At 43.3% G+C, this 19,445-nt stretch overlaps 1 protein-coding gene across 1 annotated transcript; it reads right to left on the bottom strand.

Moving 5' to 3' along the window:
- Positions 1 to 2,237: 2,237 nt before the first annotated feature.
- Positions 2,238 to 3,969, bottom strand: LOC103643889 (zinc finger protein CONSTANS-LIKE 16). Its single transcript, XM_008667062.3, has 2 exons — positions 2,862 to 3,969; positions 2,238 to 2,748 (listed from the first exon to the last, which is right to left on the bottom strand). Exons 1-2 carry the CDS (start codon positions 3,900 to 3,902, stop codon positions 2,425 to 2,427), a joined length of 1,365 nt encoding a protein of 454 aa, XP_008665284.1. The 5' UTR covers positions 3,903 to 3,969; the 3' UTR covers positions 2,238 to 2,424.
- Positions 3,970 to 19,445: the final 15,476 nt, after the last annotated feature.

The raw sequence follows: 19,445 nt of genomic DNA, 5'->3' as shown, positions 1-19,445 counted from the left end.
CAGATCTTCAAGGAATTCTAATCTAGACTAGCGGCAAACTCCCAGTCGGCTGCCTATGAAGGCCTTATCTTACCGCGTCTCGTTCAACACTTTGATTTATGTTTAAGTTAATGACTATGTGAATGTTTTGGACATCATGATGTAATAAAGTTATAATTATTTCCGCTATTATTTTGAGCATTGTGTGATGATGTCCAATTGTGTAATCGTTGAGTACGTGAATTTCTGATCCTGACACGTACATGGTTCGCATTCGGTTTACCTTCTAGAACTGGGTGTGACACATTGACAGCGGGGAAAGCGCGCGAGCTCTTGCTCGCCCATGATAGCGTCATCGCTGCAACGCGCCAGGTGGACGTCCTGCTGTGAGAAAGGAGCGCCAAACTCCGAGAGCTTCGTTTGGTTGCCGGCACGGCGTGCACCCGTCTCTCGACCCTGCCATCGATCGAGGCGTCTCTAGTTGATCTTTTGCGGGGGCTTCCTGACCATGTGGAGTGCATGGTCACTAGGGCATTTGTCAAGGAGGCAGTCTGGCCCTTGGGCAGATGGTCTCCCATTTTGATGAGATTGGTGCCGATGTAATCACCGAGGGATACACCACCGGCCGGAGTGACGAGGAGCTGAACGTTATCAAAGAGCAGGTCTGCCCCCATGCTCAGTCTATCGCGAGCTAGGTTGATGCCAAGTACTACATATAGATATATTTGAGGCAGGGGCAGACCGAGAGGGGGGCAAAGTGGGCCATGTCCCCCTTAATTTTCTCTCTTATATATCTAATGTTCATTTAATGTTAGTATAGAAAAATTAAAGTTTTAGGTCGGTTGAAGTTTTTCTGTTTGCATAAATATAACACTGTCTCCAGCAGGTGGTGTAAAATAGGGGATGCATGACTGTAGATGACACTGTTTGTAGAGTAAAGTTTAAAATAAAGGATAAGATATGGAATCTGATAGAGATAGCCTAAAGTTTCAATGGTAGAATGAGATAATATTAGACTGGTGTTAGGTTGTTATTGAAATTTTAGAACACGACCCTTGACCCATAGAATCGACCCAAGATCATCGGCCCATTAGACTCAACATATCAAATTCATAATATTCTCGTCTCATAGATGTATACTTCTCCTTTTAAAGTGTCGACCCACGACCCATGACCCCGCTTCTCAATCCAATCGATCTAGGAACATTTTGACTATGACCCAGTCCCATTCTTATCGACACCGCCTGATCCAGTCCGCTTCGATGTCTCGTTCCTTATGTCGCGACACTACACAACCCCACCCCTTCCCGGTGCCCCCGCCTCGCTCGTCATCCTCATGAGCGAGCTTGCTCGATAGGTCAGATTTCGTTCGTCGCGATGATGTGACCCGTCCTTGGAGGTCAGAGCTTGTCGAACCAACGAGCCCCATCTCTCAACTAGAGACGTCCCTTGACCCACCACTTTCTCGGCACACCTGCCCATCGAAGAGATCAATATTCGACAAGGTACACCCAATTTTTATTAGGCTATTATGTTTACTTCTTTTGTTCATTTATTTTTTCTTTGAATTTATATCGTGTTTTGATATATAACTTGAATTAAATGCAACACTGGTTTTTACGATCTTTTGCTTGATTTGTCATGTGGGTTTTTGGGTCCCATGAATTCTCGTCTTGCGTCTGCCACTGATTTGAGGCGTAAAGTAGTGAGCATCTTGTGGGGAGCCCAAGCTAATTCGTCATCCCAAATTTAATACTAGAGTAGAAAGGACATGCTACCAGAGCGAGAATGATGCACCGATGTATAGCTGAATGTTGGCTTTGAGTATTGCTTGAATGATAGCTGAATTGGCTTTGTATTTTGCTTCAATATTAGTTCAATGTTGGTTCTAAATTTTACCATTGAATGTTAGCTGAATGGTGCTTATTTAACTCATTTTATCGAACATTCATCAGCACAAACACACCATTGGTGCTGATCGCGAGCCTGAAGATGTGCGCGAGCGCGCCGCGGCCCTGTGCGCTGGTGCCGGCGGGCACGGTGACGGGCACCAGCGCGCGCTGCAACCAGCCGCTGCGGAGAGCCTGCGTACAGCTGTGACTAGTCAAGGCGGTCGGCGGCGTGTGGGCGGTGGACGATGACGTCGAGGGTGACTAGGCCGTGGACGGTGAGGTCGGTGGCTCTGCCTGAGTCCGATTCGCGGCATCGTGTGTCTGCTGCCTTGCAGCGTTGGGGGAGAGAGGAAGCACGTCCGAGGGGGTTTTCGCAAAACATATATGAAAGGAGGAGGAGGTGCGGAGGGGCCTTCTTGCAATTTTGGCGGTGACCGTTCATTGGGAGATGGAAGGTCAGGATCAAGTTTGTGCATTTGTGCACTATCCCTCCGTTGTGCACCTGATGTCCTGATACCGAGCCTTCCGTGCTTGCGTGCGTGATCTCAAAGACTCAAAACCGGAAGCGCCCGTCCGCTCCTGGAGGTGGCGCGAGCACCATGCCCACGTGTGGCAATGAGCGTGGCAGTTGCTTCTTCTTCTGTTGCTGCTGTGACGGCGGTGGCGGCCTCGGCAGCGGCGGGAGCGTGGTGCGCTTCACGAACCGGCCCTTCATCCGCGGCCGTTTCTCGGCGTTGAGCTTGCGCACCTCGTACCGGATCTTCTTGGCGAACAGCCGCCTCCGCCGCTTCTCCCTGTACCGCGACACCCGTGCCTCACGCTCGCCGCCGGTCACCGCTGTCATGGTGCCGCCGAAAAGTCCCCGGCTCCCCGTTGCCTGCACGCGATCCATATGGCAGAAGGAAACCGGTCACTTTATTTATCCCAAGAGACAGTGCCTGGCAATGAAAGAAATGTGTACATCTCTCATGTTTGAACCGTAGTGCTTACCGGGAACTCCAACCATAGCTCGTAAGGATCGTCGAGGTGAGGACGCTCGCCGTGGTACCACGGTGATCCGCCGTCACGAACCCACGAGGCGATGACGCCCTCGTAGTTCAGCTTGAGTATCATATCTGTTCGCTTCCTTTTCTTGTCCTCTCGTTCAGGCTCCGGCGCCACCATGGCCTCCAAGTCTACGTCCGCGTTCACCTGTGGCTTCTCTTCGTCCAAGAAACCCAGATAATCAAAGCCGTCCCGCTTCCTTTTCTTGTCCTCTCGTTCAGGCTCCGGCGCCGCCATGGCCTCCAAGTCCACGTCCGCGTTCACCTGAGGCTTCTGTTCGTCCAAGAAACCCAGATCGTCAAACCCGTCGTCGACTCCCATGAGGAGGCTCTCCATGTCCGCCGCGAAGCTAGCGAGATCCATGTCCGGGACGTCGAAGCCGGAGAGCCCGTCCGCCTCTGCCAAGCCGCCGGAGGCGAACTCCGGCGATGTTTCCACGAGAGGCAGCATCAGGCAGGCCGGCTTCTGCTCCCCCTCGTCGGCCACGGGGTTGTAGAACTCGGCGAGCATAGGATCGAACACCGGCACGCAGTACAGAAGGTTCTCGTCGTCGTCCTGGAACCCGTGGTCGTCGTCGTTATCGCCCAGGATACCGGAGCCGGACTCCTCCGCCTCCGCCTCCGCCTCCGCCTCGAGGTCGGGGACCGCTGCCGACGCGGCCGCGGCGATAGAGCTGGGCGCCGCCTCATGCTTATTGCTTCCCCCGGGCTTGGACCGCGGCGTGCGCGGCCGTCGCTTGAGGCCGTGGAGCCACGTCGGCGCGTCGGGATCGCGCGGTGGGGACGAGCAGGACGCCGAGGGGAGGCGGACGCGGTGGTGGCGCCGCGCGAGCGGGTTCGCCGAGTGGACGGAGACGTCGCAGGACTGGCACAGGAACGCGTTGTCCGCGGGGCAGTGCCAGCGCGCCCTCCGCCGCATGCAGCTATCGCAGGACCGCGCCGTGCGCGCGCCTAGCGCGGCGCCTGTCGCCGCCCCGGCGTTCGTCATTTCGTCGAACACTTCTGCTCCCGGCGGTTAGGTTAAGCGAGAGCTTAACAAAACCAGGAACAGTGTGGGGGCGAGCTCGGAAGGCCTTTCGTTTATAAAAAAAAATTGGGAACTCTGTCGCGAGAACCCGGACCCACAGGTTGGCGACGTCCACCATCCTGATCGCGTGCGGCCGTGCGAGCATGTGGGGCCCCTGAATGCGCTTTTGGTCTGCGTGGCTCGAGGAGGAGCGAGCACCACGTGAGGTGGGTCCAGGAAAAACGCTTATCTCGAAGCCGATTGGCTGGCGCGGCGCGGGGAATCGAATGGGCTGGAATGCTATTGGGCTGCTTGTCACGCCGTTGGATTTCCATTGGGGCCCATATGGTATGGATGATGACGTGGACGCATGTGCATGTGCTGGTGCTGCTACTCTCTCTGAGACTGCGTCTCCCTCACTTGCCTGTTGCCTCTACGGGCATGCCGCATGCGATGAGGTTTAGAATGCATGGGACAGGTTGAATTTTCTTCGATGTTGTTCGCTCTCATGAACGTTTAGTACATTTGAATTAGCTGCCAATATTTATATTTATATATGTGAATCATAAGCCAAATACCGAACGAGATACCTCCAAATTTAGGAGACAACGTTAGAAGCATAATTACAATTTTGACTAACAACTTCATAATAACCGACCAAATTACCTAATGGACACACATGTTTAATTGCCAAATAACTAAGTGTATAAATTTTTAAAATGGCAATTCTATTGATTTAGGTTGTCTCACGCAGTCCCCCTATCTCATCCCCTATCATATCTTCTATTTCAAACTTCACTATGTAAACAGTGTCAAACAACGCCATCTACAGTATTTTGTCTCATATTTTACACGATCTACTAAAAATAGCCTTAACACGTACATACAACGGTGGAACCAGATTTGTTCAAGCTCCCGGCCGACTAAGAAAAGCACACCAAAAAACGTAGCTCAAAAATTACATGACAATATAGCATAAAGACAGATAACATATGGAAAAACATTATGGTAATGTGATATCTTTATTCTTCTTCATCAACTATTTCAAGTCCGAAAATAAAATCTACTGCAACAATGAAAAACATATATCAAATACTTCAAATATATAACAAGGATAATATAAATTAAGATTTAAAACACTTACTATATAAATGCATCAAAACGAGATAGATTAACCATAAGGTTTTCTTATATTTTGAGGGAGGTTAGGCCTCTATCCTATCCCCTATCTCATCCCTTATTTCAAACTTTACTCCGCAAACAGTGTCAAACAGCATCTATCATCTACTGAAGATAGTCTTAAAAAATGGCCCTTGGCCCGGGTGGGCAGAGGCATGTATCCGCTCCTCCTAGTGGCAAAGGACACACAAAAATTGAGGCATGATGGATTTTGTACACGAATACATATATAAATCAATGTACATATATGTATACAATCTAGTTCACAACAAACAATTTAAAATAAAGTATCAATTTAAAGTATTTCATAACAAACAAATATAAATAAAGAACATTGAGGGAACCTTAACAAAAAAAAGATGAATTCACCATTGCTAATGACATAAGTTACCAAAAGCCATCGACTATGTACCAATAAAAATCTTCCAAACAAAAATAAGCATGTGTTAGTTTTGGAATTTAGATAAATTATCTAAAACAAAACAATAGTAGTACTCAAGACATATACCTAGTTATGTCTAGGAGACAGAGGCAATTACATTTGTCTATCTTTCTTCTTTTGAACTGCCTTTTAAAATTTCTTAAGGTCAAGTCCTTTGAATATATCCCTCTCAATACAAACCATTAAATCATTTAACCAATCATCGGACATATTATTGCAAAACTCTGTCTTGATGATCTTCATTGCCGAGACGACCCTTTCAACTGTTGTTGTCGCTACCGGTAATAACAATGACAACTCAATAAAGTGATAGACCAATGGGAAAACAATATGCCATTGAAGTTCAACCATAATTTTGCATAGGCTTCTAAGACCATAAAAAACGTTGAACTCTTCAAGTCTTCACACATGAATGAAAGTTTTTAATTGATCCTTTATTGTCCTATGGTCATCAAAAGAGAAGTCCTCACAATATATATCTACAAGCCGGGCAAGCTTATCCACATCAAACTTCGAGAATGAGTCTCTTGGGTCAAGATAAGCAAAACAAACCAATAAATCCTAGGATGTATCATTGAAGCGATGATCAAACTCAGTGGTAATGGCATCTATAGCAGCATAGAAGGTATCAACACGAAAATGATGTTCTTGATTGATATTTTTTTCTCCCACCTTTTCTTGATAGAACAAACTGTGGTACCACATCCTCCATAATTGTTATTAGGATATAATTTTCCAAACAAAAAAATTTTGGTTTCTTCAAACAACGAGTCCCAACCTTTACTTCTCAGATTAATCAAACATGTCATCACATCAACAATAGACATAGCTTGAACAATATTTTCACCCTTCCTTTGCAAGATGATATACAATTCATATGTAATCCAGAGGATTTGCAACATCATCTCCATGATAAACACAAAGCTAAAAGACTCTATTATTTGCACCAAACCTCCCACCTTAGATGGATTGCGCTCATCTTATTTCACAATTTCTAGGACTATTATTGAATCCCACATTAAATCAACCCTAAGTGAAGTCTTATAGTGAGATCCTCATCTTGTATCTCTCGGTCTTGTCAATGATGTTTCTTGTCATTTACCTCTACTTGATACAGTTTCTCTACTCTAACTTGGGAACATATCAGGTGCAACCGAACCAATTGAAGTAATCGGTGCAACCAAGACACAAGTATGGAGGTGGGAGGACCTTTAAAAAATACCATTTTTTCAAAACAACCTTTCCACCTCTCTTTGGATATTTTTAAGAAGGTCCTCTCACCTCCATTCTTGTGCCTTGATTGCATGGCTGCACCAGTTGGTTTGGTTGCACCTGATATGTTCCCCTCTAACTTAGATAAGGGATTTAAGCAATGCTTATGAATCAACACATCATTGCTTTTGCAAGAAACACTAGTGCTATTGTAAGGTAAATGGACCTCATCCCATTTGATTAAAGGTTTTGGTGTTTGATTATCAACATAACCATTTGGACTAACATGGTTTTCTCTAGTGTTTATGTTTCTATTTCAAAGGATGCAACATGATTTGGACGAAGGCAACGAGGTGATCAAGGAGATCAACACCTCAAAGCAAGACCTTAGAAGACATATCAAGATAATGCAAGAGTCCAAGACATAAGACAAAAGAAGTTGGGTCGGTTCTACTCTTATTACTCTTGGTGATTGTCGTCACTTGGATGACTCGAAAATTGTAGGGATCATTGAGCAGCTATTGAGATTATTGTAGGCTCTGATCATTTTTGTGAGGGGCACTTGTGCTCATTCCTCATGGGATATCCGTGAAGAGCAACTATGGTGAAATAGTGGCTTCTTGGAGTGTCACTCTAGTGTGATTCTTACGACACTTATTGTGGGCTTGTCTTGTTATACCAATTAACGTGCCAATCATCTAGTTTGGACTCACCGTAACGAGAATGTAGGTTGTCAGCAAGCAACCGAACCTCGGGGATAAATATCATGTCATCTCTTGCCCGTGTGATTTGCACTCTAAACTATTCTTGCAATTACATTTACTTGTTGATTCATACTGGTTCATCTACTCTTTGTATAACTGATATTGCTTGTCTTAATCGTTGAGTAGCTTGTCTTCTTCATACACATTTATCTCAAGCTACTAGGTTGAGTAAGAAATAGCATAAGAGCAAAACTAGGAAACATATTACTCTAGCCATCTAGGTCTCTTCAGAGTACTATGAAGATATTCAATTAATTGTTAGTATTTTAAATGATTTTCTAACACGTGCATAGACAAATTAATTTTAACAAACTCTAATTCATCTATGGATCCTATTATTTTAGAGTTGGAGCTACATCGAACAGACTTGAGCCGTATATTCTTTTTTCAAAAGGCAACCGGAACATTATTATTGTTTGCCTTATACAGTAGTATCTTGCACGTGATATTTAACATCACATATATTTTCCTCTCTTTTTATTTGGCGAAATATGATAGTTCCAACTTTGGCTGAAAAAAAATCTCACTCGTCGGTGTTGATAGTACGCCGTGTAGTCACCATCAAGAGAGGTATTTTCCTCTTTGTTGTCGATCATTCCTACGCTCGGTCGGCCATTTGTTTTTTAATGGTCGGATTCGTTCTCTGTAAATTATCCGGAGAAAGGGATTTATTCTCCTGCATGTATAAATGCAAACCATGAAACATTTGGAGTATAGCAACGCGAGTTGCAAGTATATGTTCGACATTCCTGAATGCTATTTTATTTTATTTTATTTCAAACCAACTGAGTAACTTGACTGCACGGTACCTGTTGGGTGACATCATGTCAAGTATATATATACTTGCCGGTGCTGCCAACGTACGTAGCAATGGTAATGAAGCAAAATGGACCTTCTTCGGCTCATGCTCCATTTTCCCCCCTCGCGGCACCATACTAATAAAACTCTGACGGATAGGCACGCCAGATCACGCCGACGGGCGACGGCGACTCGAGGATCCCACGGCGACGGCCTTCCGCTCCTCCCGCGGCGACGTGGCCGCATCGATCCCATGGGACGCATGCCACGACTGGTGGTTCTTCCCGCGTGGCGCCGTGGCCGGTGGCCCCCTAATATCACTGTACCACTCGGGCCCCACGCCGCGTGTCTGCGAGAGGCTTGCAGGCTGCGGCTGGCTATTCGGCAGCCAGCCGTCGATGGCTGCCCCGCGTTTGGTGCCTTCCGCTTCCGCACCAATTGGCCGTGGCCGCAAGCGAAACGACGATCTGCTGGTCTGGTCACAAGTACTCCCTCCGTTTCTTTTTATTAGTCGCTAGATAGTGCAATTTTGTACTATCCAGCGACTAATAAAAAGAAACGAAGAGAATAATATATTTCGGTTCGCCGCTTGGCAGAGGCAGACCTGTTGGGTCCCTGCTGCCGCCGCTGGTGAGGGCCACAGCCCAGAGTCAAGCACAAGAAGATGACAGTGATCAGTGAACAAACACGTAGAGGAAAAGTTTAGAGACCCATGGCACATTGCACTCTATAGACAATATTATCGTGGTATGGCATACCTTTGTGACAAATGTGCTTTCATTTATCGACGACATGGTAAATTAGTAATAGCAGTGGCGGACGCAGGACGAAAATTCATGGGGGGCCAAAAACTCACATGACAAATCAAGCAAAAGATCGTAAAAACCAGTGTTACATTGAATTCAAGTTTTATATCAATACACGACATAAATTCAAAGAAAAAATAAATAAAAGAAGTAAATATACTCTTAAGTTCTTACTAGCCTAATAAAAATTGGGTGTACCTTGTCGAATATTGATCTCTTCGATGGATAGGTGTGCCAAGAAAGGGAAGTATACATCTATGGGACGGGATCAGGCGGTATCGATAAGAATGGGACTGGGTCATAGTTAAAATGTTTCTAGATCGATTGAATTGAGGAGCGGTGTCATGGGTCGTTGGTCGACACTGAAAAAAGGGAATTATACATTTATGGGACAGGAATATTATGAATTTAGTATGTTGATTCTAATGGGCCGATGATCTCGGGTTGATTTTATGGGTCAAGGGTCGTGTTCTAAAATTTCAATAACAAACTAACACCAGTGTAATATCATCTCATTATACCATTGAAACTTAGACTATCTCTATCAGATTCCTTATCTTATCCTCTATTTTTAAATCTTATTCTACAAACAGTATCATCTACAGTTCTGTGTCCCCTATTTTACACTACCTGCTGGAGATAGTGTTATACTTATACAAACAGAAAACTTCAACCGACCTAAAACTTTAATTTTTCTCTATACTAACACTAAATAAATATTAGATATATAAGAGAGAGAGAAAATTGAGGGGGGGCCATGGCCTACTTTGCCCCCCTCTCGGTCCGCCCCTGAGTAATAGAACAGTATACTCCTATATAGTTCAGAGCCCATTGCCCGCCCACGCCTGACAACAAAACTGGAATCTTCTTCCTTTTTTTTATCTACAGAAACATATACAGGCGCTCAAGGGAACAGAGCAAACAAGTTAGTAGCAATCTCAGTCATGATCCTAAGCAAAGATTCTACAGATCAAAACCCAGAGGTCCTCTTTTTCCACTGTCATATGGAACTTAACCTTTGACCTAAAGCATGTGCGACGATAGTGTCTGACTGCCAGCGTCCAGAATGATTTCGTCATGCTGAGTTGTTGTGCTGTGTAAATAATTCATGTCAGCCATGCTCAGGAACTCATTTGGAATTTGCTTGCAAGAAACAACTTAAATTGCTATAGCAATGCACACTTACTTGAGATAGCGCTCAAAGCACACATTCTGTACAGGGCATGTTTGGTTCAGCTTTTTTCTGACCAGCTTTTCTGAAAATCTGGCTGTAGGGAGAATCTAGCTGTGGAGAGAATCTGAGTATCATTACGATTATGTGTGGAGGAAGATAAAGTTGTTCATAGGGCTCAGGATCTAGAAAGTGACGGATTCCTAATATTACAACGACTCAACCGATTATGTGTTTATGTTGATTTTGGATGGTTTTTACCCCAACGAATTTTATAGAAGCTGGCTGAAAAGCTGAGTGTTTGGCAGTCCGCAGCAGCTTTTGGTGGCCAGAAGCTGCCAGAAGCTAAAACAAACAGGAGCAATGTAGATACAAGGAGATGCAATCCGATGCTGTAGAAAAGTATAAACGTCCGTGCATATCTGAGTGCAAATAAATAGATGGCAGTATTAATCCCACACGTTCTATTCCACTCCATGACAAAAATAAAGAAACTACGGCGCCATGCTGAATAAACACATTATCATGTATCATGGACGACTTATATATATGTTTCGACTTCAAACAAGGTTTGCATGTAATGAAGCAAAATAGTAACAACAACAACAACAGATCTGGACATTGCATATTGACCATATATGAAATTTAGCATCCCTGTGATGAGCATAGCACGATTTCAAAAAGGTAGAGCCATATTAATCAATTCCAATTTCAAGTATAAAAAACAAATGGACATACAAAGACATCCCTAACTTAATTTTTCTACAATAATCTACCAGTTTTTATCATATTATCAAACATCAGAATTTAGAATAGAAAAAAGTCCAAATTGTCTCAATCCAAATTTTGACTAATCCCCTTAACTATTTAAGTTGGTCTAATTTACACCTTGACGGAGTTTCCTTTTTTTTATTTCTCTCTACATAATTTGTGTTTTAGTTTCAATATTTGTGAAGTGATAGAGGACATCATATTTTGTACTAGAAAAATACATTATGGATTTTTATTCATTATGTTTTGTATGATATTATATCTGTAGTGTTAATTTTTATTAATTTCTTAAGCCATCAAAATAGTGGCAAAAATATTAAGATATATTTTTGTAACATAAGTTATGTTGTCTTGTATCACGTCCCAAAATTTGATATTAGAACTTAAACCTATACATCGTTGAGGATATGTCTCTGCCGAAGGTCCTCAAACTAATAAATCTCAGTTATTTTTAAAGTTTGTTTTAGGTATAGAAAAGTGACCTCCGTTACAATGATCCTCGTGGGCTAAGGGAAACAGGTGATTTCAAAAAGTTAGAGCATCAACGCTTAGACGAAGCACCCCAGAGCAACCAAAGTGTATGATCATGAAACAAAGGGGGGTTCAAGCAGCGTGCACAACACGTCGCCAGGTGAAAAAGACAACAACATCATTGATTGGTTTTGTAGGTCATATGTACATGATCTGAGGGTGTAAATGTAATTTCGTACAAAGTTGCATGGGCCATTTTTTCTTCACGATTCACAAGCGTGTCTGTCCTCAGATTGCTCAACATCTGAAGTTGTAGGAGCGCATATGTTCTTAAACTATCTTCCAATATTCCGAAGGTATATTTGTAATCACATGTTAATAATGGAAAGATGGAACATGGATCACATAATTGTTTCTCATTAAGAATTCTTATTTGCCTTAACCTTCTCTTGATTTACCTCTTTTTCATAAGTAAATCAAGAGGGAAGGAACCATGTTATTTTAATTGTGTTGCTTTGTTTTGGTTCTTCACAAAAATCTTAATAGGTAACCAACATATGTGGAGAAACAAAAATAACAAATCCTGTTAAGGGGCAAACTAGGCCAACCAAAATAATTGAAGGGAGTAAATTGAACCAAATCTCTACTATATTTAAGTGTGAGCTTTATCGTGCGTCACCTCCTCCAGCGAGCGTAGCGAGCAAATAAAATTTTCCTCGCGCGCGGAATATCAAAAAATGAGGTGTAGAGAATTCGAACCCTGCAACTACAGATCATCAACTATAAGAAGTGGTTCCGAAGCTCTAAGGCAATCTTCAATTGAAGACCAAAAAGTCTTAGCTACAATAATGTCACACACACCCTTTCCATCCTCTGTCTTTGCCAACTTGTTGTAGTTCCATGCATCCTCACAAAAAGTGCTCTCAAGGCATCTCAATGTTTATGTAGTTTTTTTGAAGTAAAAAAACTTGACCTACGGCAATAAGACAGTCCCCCCGAGTATTGTATTAAGAAGAAGACCTTCTCACACAGGTCGAGAAAACCCCGAACCCCTGCCCCACCCATACACAGCGGCACCGTTTCCCATGTGAGAACGACCGCAACTGGGATCAAGCCTTAGACTTGTGCTTTGGTGTGGGACAAACGAGGGGATTTTTTAACCACAACCTGAAATTCGCTCCCACGAGGAGTCGAACTCAGGACATTAGGAGTGCTACTGAGACCACCTAACCAACTCAGCTAGAGGAAAGCATGTGGCAAAACGAGTGGCTACTGTTCTTGCAAGATCCATCCCATATGCAATCTCCCTCATTACACTAAGAATTCTTCCATGCCTGTAAATAAAAGTGGTGACTCTTTTGGCTTATGAAATAGGTTTCTTAAAGTCTTTCAATTTTCCAATATCCTGAGATCCAAAAAATGCATCATAAGGACTCTAGAAAAATGTTGGAATTCGGTCTGTTAGAAGTCTACCACTACCTTATAATTAACACCATTGTTAATTACTACTTGAATTATCTTCTCTCTCCCAATCTTATCAATTCTTTTCTCAAGCAAACCAGCTAGCATCTCTTCACTATGTTGTTCACTTGATGCATCAACTGATTCCATGAAATAAGTCCCCTCTAAGTTGTTAACAAGGAAGTTGATCAAATTAGGACCCCTTCTATCAATCCATCCATTAGACATAAGTGTGCATCCATGGGTGCTCCATGCTATCTCATGCTCAGCTCTCATGTTGCTTGTCTTCTTGACACATGCATTAAGCAAAGGCTCACTCAAATCATGGAAACTTGGAGGCACATACCTAGAACCATATTGTGTAGTTTCTTCACATTCAATCTAAAAATGTCGAGAGCTTATGGCATTAAATGGAACGCCACACTCATTGAACCACAATGCCTTGTCATCCTTTGGCTTTGTGGAAGCCTCCATAGTGGTTTGTTGTGAACATGAAGACTGTCTACCATCCACAACCTGTTCAGGGGTTCTCCAGAGCATGCTTGCAACCTTCCCAACCACATTTTGGCATGTTTTTGGGCTCAGTAGCAGCTCATTGCCTAATCTGAAAGGCAACTCTCCTTCGTTTAGCTGCTATCCTAGAACTTGGCTGCATAATGAAGCAATCGAATTCATCCTATCCTTGCCTCTACCCCTGCCCCTGCCCATGTACTAGACCAATGTCATCATCTAGGAAAATAGGCATGTTCCTCTTGTTCTTCTCCAAGTAAGGTATCATCTCTTTTCTAATCTCAGTGGTGGTGTTGATACATGACTATGTCCGCATAATCCCCACAAGGTGTTATTTCAACCTTTTAATTCCTCCCATCATTACCATGCCGCATCAGATGCATGTCACCTTATCCCTATTTCCTATTCATCTCCAATAGCCGTACTTCCAGCCTCGATCATTGGATTTCCTCTCCTCTTTGGATCTTCTATGGGCTATTGGGGTCATAAGCATCAACATCAATGGGAACAACAGTAGTAGATGTGGATGCAGATCTGACACTCCATGACAATGGTTTGCTCTGTATAGGTGGGAAAGCAAGAAAACAACGGAGGTTCAACTCACTACTTAAAACACAAAGTGGGGAACAGAGCAGCGTGGAGGATCTTGGTCGGAGCAGCATGGAGCAGCATGTAATGACCCATTATCTTGCCTCATATTAGAAGCAGATGGCTGCTGCTGGCCTACACACCCTGCCTGGCTGCGCCTCTCGCCTGGCCATGTCGCCCCTCCCAGGGCATGACACCCCTCCTACCTATATGTGCTGCCCCTCCTCCCTAGCTGCACCTATGCGCCTTGCTTGGCTCATGCCACCTACATTTTCGTGCCACCCCTCCTCTGTGGCCTCGGCCCCCTCACCCCTCCTTTAAAGAGAACAGGTGTGTTGCGCAACTCAGCCTTTGAACAGAGCCACCTCACCCCCTACCAAGCCGCCTTTTCATACCCTTATCTATACCACTATATAATCCACCAGTTTAAACTTTAAATTTGACCATTTAGCTTGTGCGGCAGTGTCGCGCACTGATTGACCATGCCATGGCACAACAGTGTTGGGTGTCAAGCGACACTGCTACTTGAAGTCCTAATTGTTTTTGGAGCTCAGTTTTTATAGGCAGTCTATTCACTCCCCTCTAGGCATACCAGATCCTTACACCATCAAGTATTAGTTGACAAATCTAAATATAGAGATTCATCTATGAATGTAACTTTATTCTTACTATTCATGTTCATCCATTTGAGGAACTGAACATAGTCCTTCATATGATGCCCTTTCTAATGACATCATTTGCAGGTATCATCATCCACATCTCTTGGATGAGCTATGAAGAGCATAACTGAAAGTCGCCTAGAGGGGGTGGATAGGCGGAATCTGAAATTTGCAAACTTTAAACACACACTACAAGCCAGGGTTAGCGTTAGAATTAAATTCGAGTCTGAAAGAGAGAGAAAACAAATCAACCAAGAAATAAAGCGGATGAGCACAGTGATTTGTTTTACCGAGGTTCAGTTCCAAAGAACCTAGTCCCCGTTGAGGTGGTCACAAAGACTGGGTCTCTTTCAACCCTTTCCCTCTCTCAAACGGTCACTTAGACCGAGTGAGCTTTCTTCTTAATCAAACAGGTCACTTAGACCCCGCAAGGACCACCACACACTTGGTGTCTCTTGCTTTGATTACAAGTCACTTGAGAATAAGAATGGGAAAAGAAGAAAGCACGATTGCAAAAGCCAAGCGATAAATAACACACAGATCACTCTCTCTCTCAAGTCACTAATCACTAATGATCACTTGTCTCAATTGTAGAACTTGAAGAGATTGGAAGCTTTGATTGTGTCTTTGAATGGATTGCTAGCTCTTGTATTGAATGTGAAGGATTGGAGTGCTTGGTTGAAGTGAATGGAGGTGGTTGAGGTTGTATTTATAGCCCACAACCACTTCCTAGCCGTTGCTCCCTTTCTGCCGACCGCGGACGGTCCGCCCCTGCACATCAACGGCTAAAATCGCAACGGTCAGCAGTAACAGCTATATCAACAGCTACTATGCATTAAATGCATCGTCAGATGTCAGGTACCGCAGTCGTGGACGGTCCGGTCGTGCACCCCGGACGGTCCGCGAGGACGCTTATAATTCATTTTACCGAACCCGTCACCTTCGGGTTTTCTGGTTCTTCACCGACTGGACGGTCCGCGCCTGAGGCCGGACGGTCCGTGCTTGGTCTCGGACGGTGCTCGCTTCTCCATCGGACGGTCCGTAATGTAGACTTGTCTTTTTGCAGTGTTCCTGTCCGAGGGTCACCTTGGTGACGCGGACGGTCCGCCGCAATAGCCCGGATGGTCCGCGCTTAGGTGTTTTTCCAAAAAAAAAGCTTCTTCTGTCCGGAATAATCTACGTTATTTCGGATAGTCGATTTAGAATAGTTGTAGATGAACCTATGCACCTGTGAAATGATCAACTAGGCAAACTGGTTAGTCCACAAGGTTTGTGATGGTCGTCAAACACCAAAATCGTTTATAGGAAATATTGAGACTATTTCCCTTTCAATCTCCCCCTTTTTGGTGATTGATGCCAACACAAACCAAAGCAATTATAAAGTGTAGAAATGTAACTAGTTTGCATTTTGACAGATGTGCATAAGTTATTTTGAAATGAAAGCATTTCTAAGTATATAAGTTTGATTTGATATTTAACATTTTGGACAACATTTTGCACCATTTGTTTTGTTTTTGCAAATTCTTTTGGAAAATATTTTCAAAGTCTTTTTGCAAATAGTCAAAGGTATATGAATAAGATTGCAAGAAGCATTTTCAGGATTTGAAATTTCTCCCCTATTTCAAATGCTTTTCCTTTGACTTAACAAAAAACTCCCCCTGAATGAAATTCTCCTCTTAGTTTTCAAGAGGGTTTTGATATATACCAATTGGAAATATATTCAGAATTTAGATACCAATTTTGAGAATCTATCTTCCTAAATATACCAATTGAAAATAACACATACCAATTTGAAATATACCAATAAAAAATTTTGAAACACAATTTAAAATTAGGTGGTGTTATGGTTCTTTTGCTTTGGGCTTAATACTTTCTCCCCCTTTGGCATTAATCGCCAAAAACGGAGACTTTGAGAGCCCTTTTACTTTCTCCCCCATTTGTACAAGTAAATATGAGTGAAGGATTATACCCATTGAGAGTGATGTGGAGTGACGGCGAAGGGTAAATGATACCAGTAGAGTGGAGTGGAAGCCTTGTCTTCGCCGAAGACTCCATTTCCCTTTCAATCTACGACTTTGTATAGAAATATACTTGAAAACATATTAGTCATAGCCTTGGTACATAAGTAAATATGCATTTGTACTAAAGGAAAGAGATATGATCAAAGGTATATAAATGAGCTATGTGTGCAATGTTTCAATCAAAATTCCGAGAATCAAGTATATTTAGCTCATTCCTAAGTTTGCTAAAGGTTTTCTTATCTAATGGCTTGGTAAAGATATCGGCTAATTGTTCTTTGGAGCTAACATAAGCAATCTCGATATCCCCCTTTGTTGGTGATCCCTCAAAAAGTGATATCGAATGTCTATGTGCTTAGTGCGGCTGTGTTCAATGGGATTATCCGCCATGTGGATTGCACTCTCATTGTCACATAGGAGAGGTACTTTGCTCAATTTGTAGCCATAGTCCCTGAGGGTTTGCCTCATCCAAAGTAATTGCGCACAACAATGGCCTGCGGCAAAGTACTCGGCTTCGGCGGTGGAAAGAGCTACTGAGTTTTGTTTCTTTGAAGCCCAAGACACCAGGGATCTCCCCAGAAACTGACAAGTCCCTGATGTGCTCTTCCTATCAATTTTACACCCTGCTCAATCGGCATCGGAATATCCTATTAAATCAAAAGTGGATCCCTTGGGGTACCAAAGACCAAACTTAGGTGTATAAACTAAATATCTCATGATTCTTTTCACGGCCCTAAGGTGAACTTCCTTAGGATCGGCTTGGAACCTTGCACACATGCATACGGAAAGCATAATATCCGATCGAGATGCACATAAATAGAGTAAAGATCCTATCATCGACCGGTATACCTTTTGATCTACGGATTTACCTCCCGTGTCGAGGTCGAGATGCCCATTTGTTCCCATGGGTGTCTTGATGGACTTGGCATCCTTCATTCCAAACTTGGTAAGTATGTCTTGAATGTACTTGGTTTGGCTGATGAAGGTGCCTTCTTAGAGTTGCTTGACTTGAAATCCTAGAAAATACTTCAACTCCCCTATCATAGACATCTCAAATTTCTGTATCATGATCCTACTAAACTCTTCACAAGTAGATTTGTTGGTAGACCCAAATATGATATCATCAACATAAATTTGGCATCAAATCCTTTGCAATTGTTTTAGTAAAGAGAGTAGGATCGGCTTTACCGACTTTGAAGCCATTAGTGATAAGGAAATCTCTTAGGCATTCATACCATGCTCTTGGGGCTTGCTTGAGCCGATAAAGCGCCTTTGAGAGCTTATAAACATGGTTAGGGTACTCACTATCTTCAAAGTCGGGAGGTTGCTCAACATAGACCTCTTCTTTGAATTGTCCATTAAGGAAGGCACTTTTCACGTCCATTTGGTAAAGCTTAAAGCCATGGTAAGTAGCATAGGCAAGTAATATGCGAATTGACTCAAGCCTAGCTATGAGTGCATAGGTTTCACCAAAATCCAAACCTTTAACTTGTGAATAGCCCTTGGCCACAAGTCGGGTTTTGTTCCTTGTCACCACACCATGTTCATCTTGCTTGTTGCGGAATACCCATTTGGTACCTACAACATTTTGGTTAGGACGTGGAACTAAATGTCATACCTCATTCCTCGTGAAGTTGTTGAGCTCCTATTGCATTGCTAGCACCCAATCCGAATCTCTTAGTGCATCCTCCACCCTGTATGGCTCAATAGAGGACACAAAAGAGTAATGTTCACAAAAATGAGCGACTCGAGATCGAGTTGTTACCCCTTTATGAATGTCACCGAGAATTGAGTTCACGGGGTGATCTCTTTGAATCGCTTGGTGGACTCTTCGGTGTGGCGGTCTTTGACCCTGAATTTCTTGATCATCTTTCTTATCTTGATCAACTTCATCTCCCCCTTGATCATTGTCCTCCTCTGGAGGTGGCTCATCCTCTTGATCTTGATCTTTGTCATCTTGAGTTTGATCCTCATCTTGAGTTGGTGGAGATGCTTGTATGGAAGATGACGTTTGATCTTGTGTATGAGTGGGCTCTTTAGATTCTTTTGGACACACATCCCCAATGGACATGTTCCTTAGCGTGACGCACGGAGCCTCTTCATCATCTAGCTCATCAAGATCAACTTGCTCTACTTGAGAGCCATTAGTCTCATCAAACACAATGTCACAAGAAACCTCAACTAATCCAGTGGATTTGTTGAAGGCTCTATATGCCCTTGTGTTTGAATCATATCCTAGTAAAAAGCCTTCTACAGCCTTAGGAACAAATTTAGATTTTCTACCTCTTTTAACAAGAATAAAACATTTGCTACCAAAGACTCTAAAATATGAAACATTGGACTTTTTACCGGTGAGGAGTTTGTATGATGTCTTCTTGAGGATTCGGTGAAGGTAGAGCCGGTTGATAGAGTAGCAGGCGGTGTTAATAGCCTCAGCCCAAAACTGGTCCGGAGTCTTGTAATCATCAAGCATGGTCCTCACCATGTCCAATAGAGTTCTATTTTTCCTCTCCACTACACCATTTTGTTGAGGAGTGTAGGGAGAAGAGAACTCATGCTTGATGCCCTCATCCTCAAGAAAGCCTTCTATTTGAGAGTTCTTGAACTCTGTCCCATTATCGCTTCTTATCTTAATGATTCTCATTCCGAACTCATTTTGAGCCTGTCTCAAGAAT

Source organism: Zea mays, chromosome 1 (assembly GCF_902167145.1).
Source record: "Zea mays cultivar B73 chromosome 1, Zm-B73-REFERENCE-NAM-5.0, whole genome shotgun sequence".
Lineage (NCBI taxonomy): Eukaryota > Viridiplantae > Streptophyta > Magnoliopsida > Poales > Poaceae > Zea > Zea mays.
Note: the sequence above shows the minus strand (reverse complement) of the source record. Positions and strands in the feature narration are given on the sequence as shown.

Excerpts from the sequence above, each read along its gene's own strand:
- LOC103643889 (XM_008667062.3), bottom strand. The coding sequence starts at position 3,902 with ATGACGAACGCCGGGGCGGCGACAGGCGCCGCGCTAGGCGCGCGCACG. Across the intron at positions 2,749-2,861 it reads AGCTATGGTTGGAGTTCCCG|GCAACGGGGAGCCGGGGACT; the intron begins GTAAGCACTACG and ends GATCGCGTGCAG.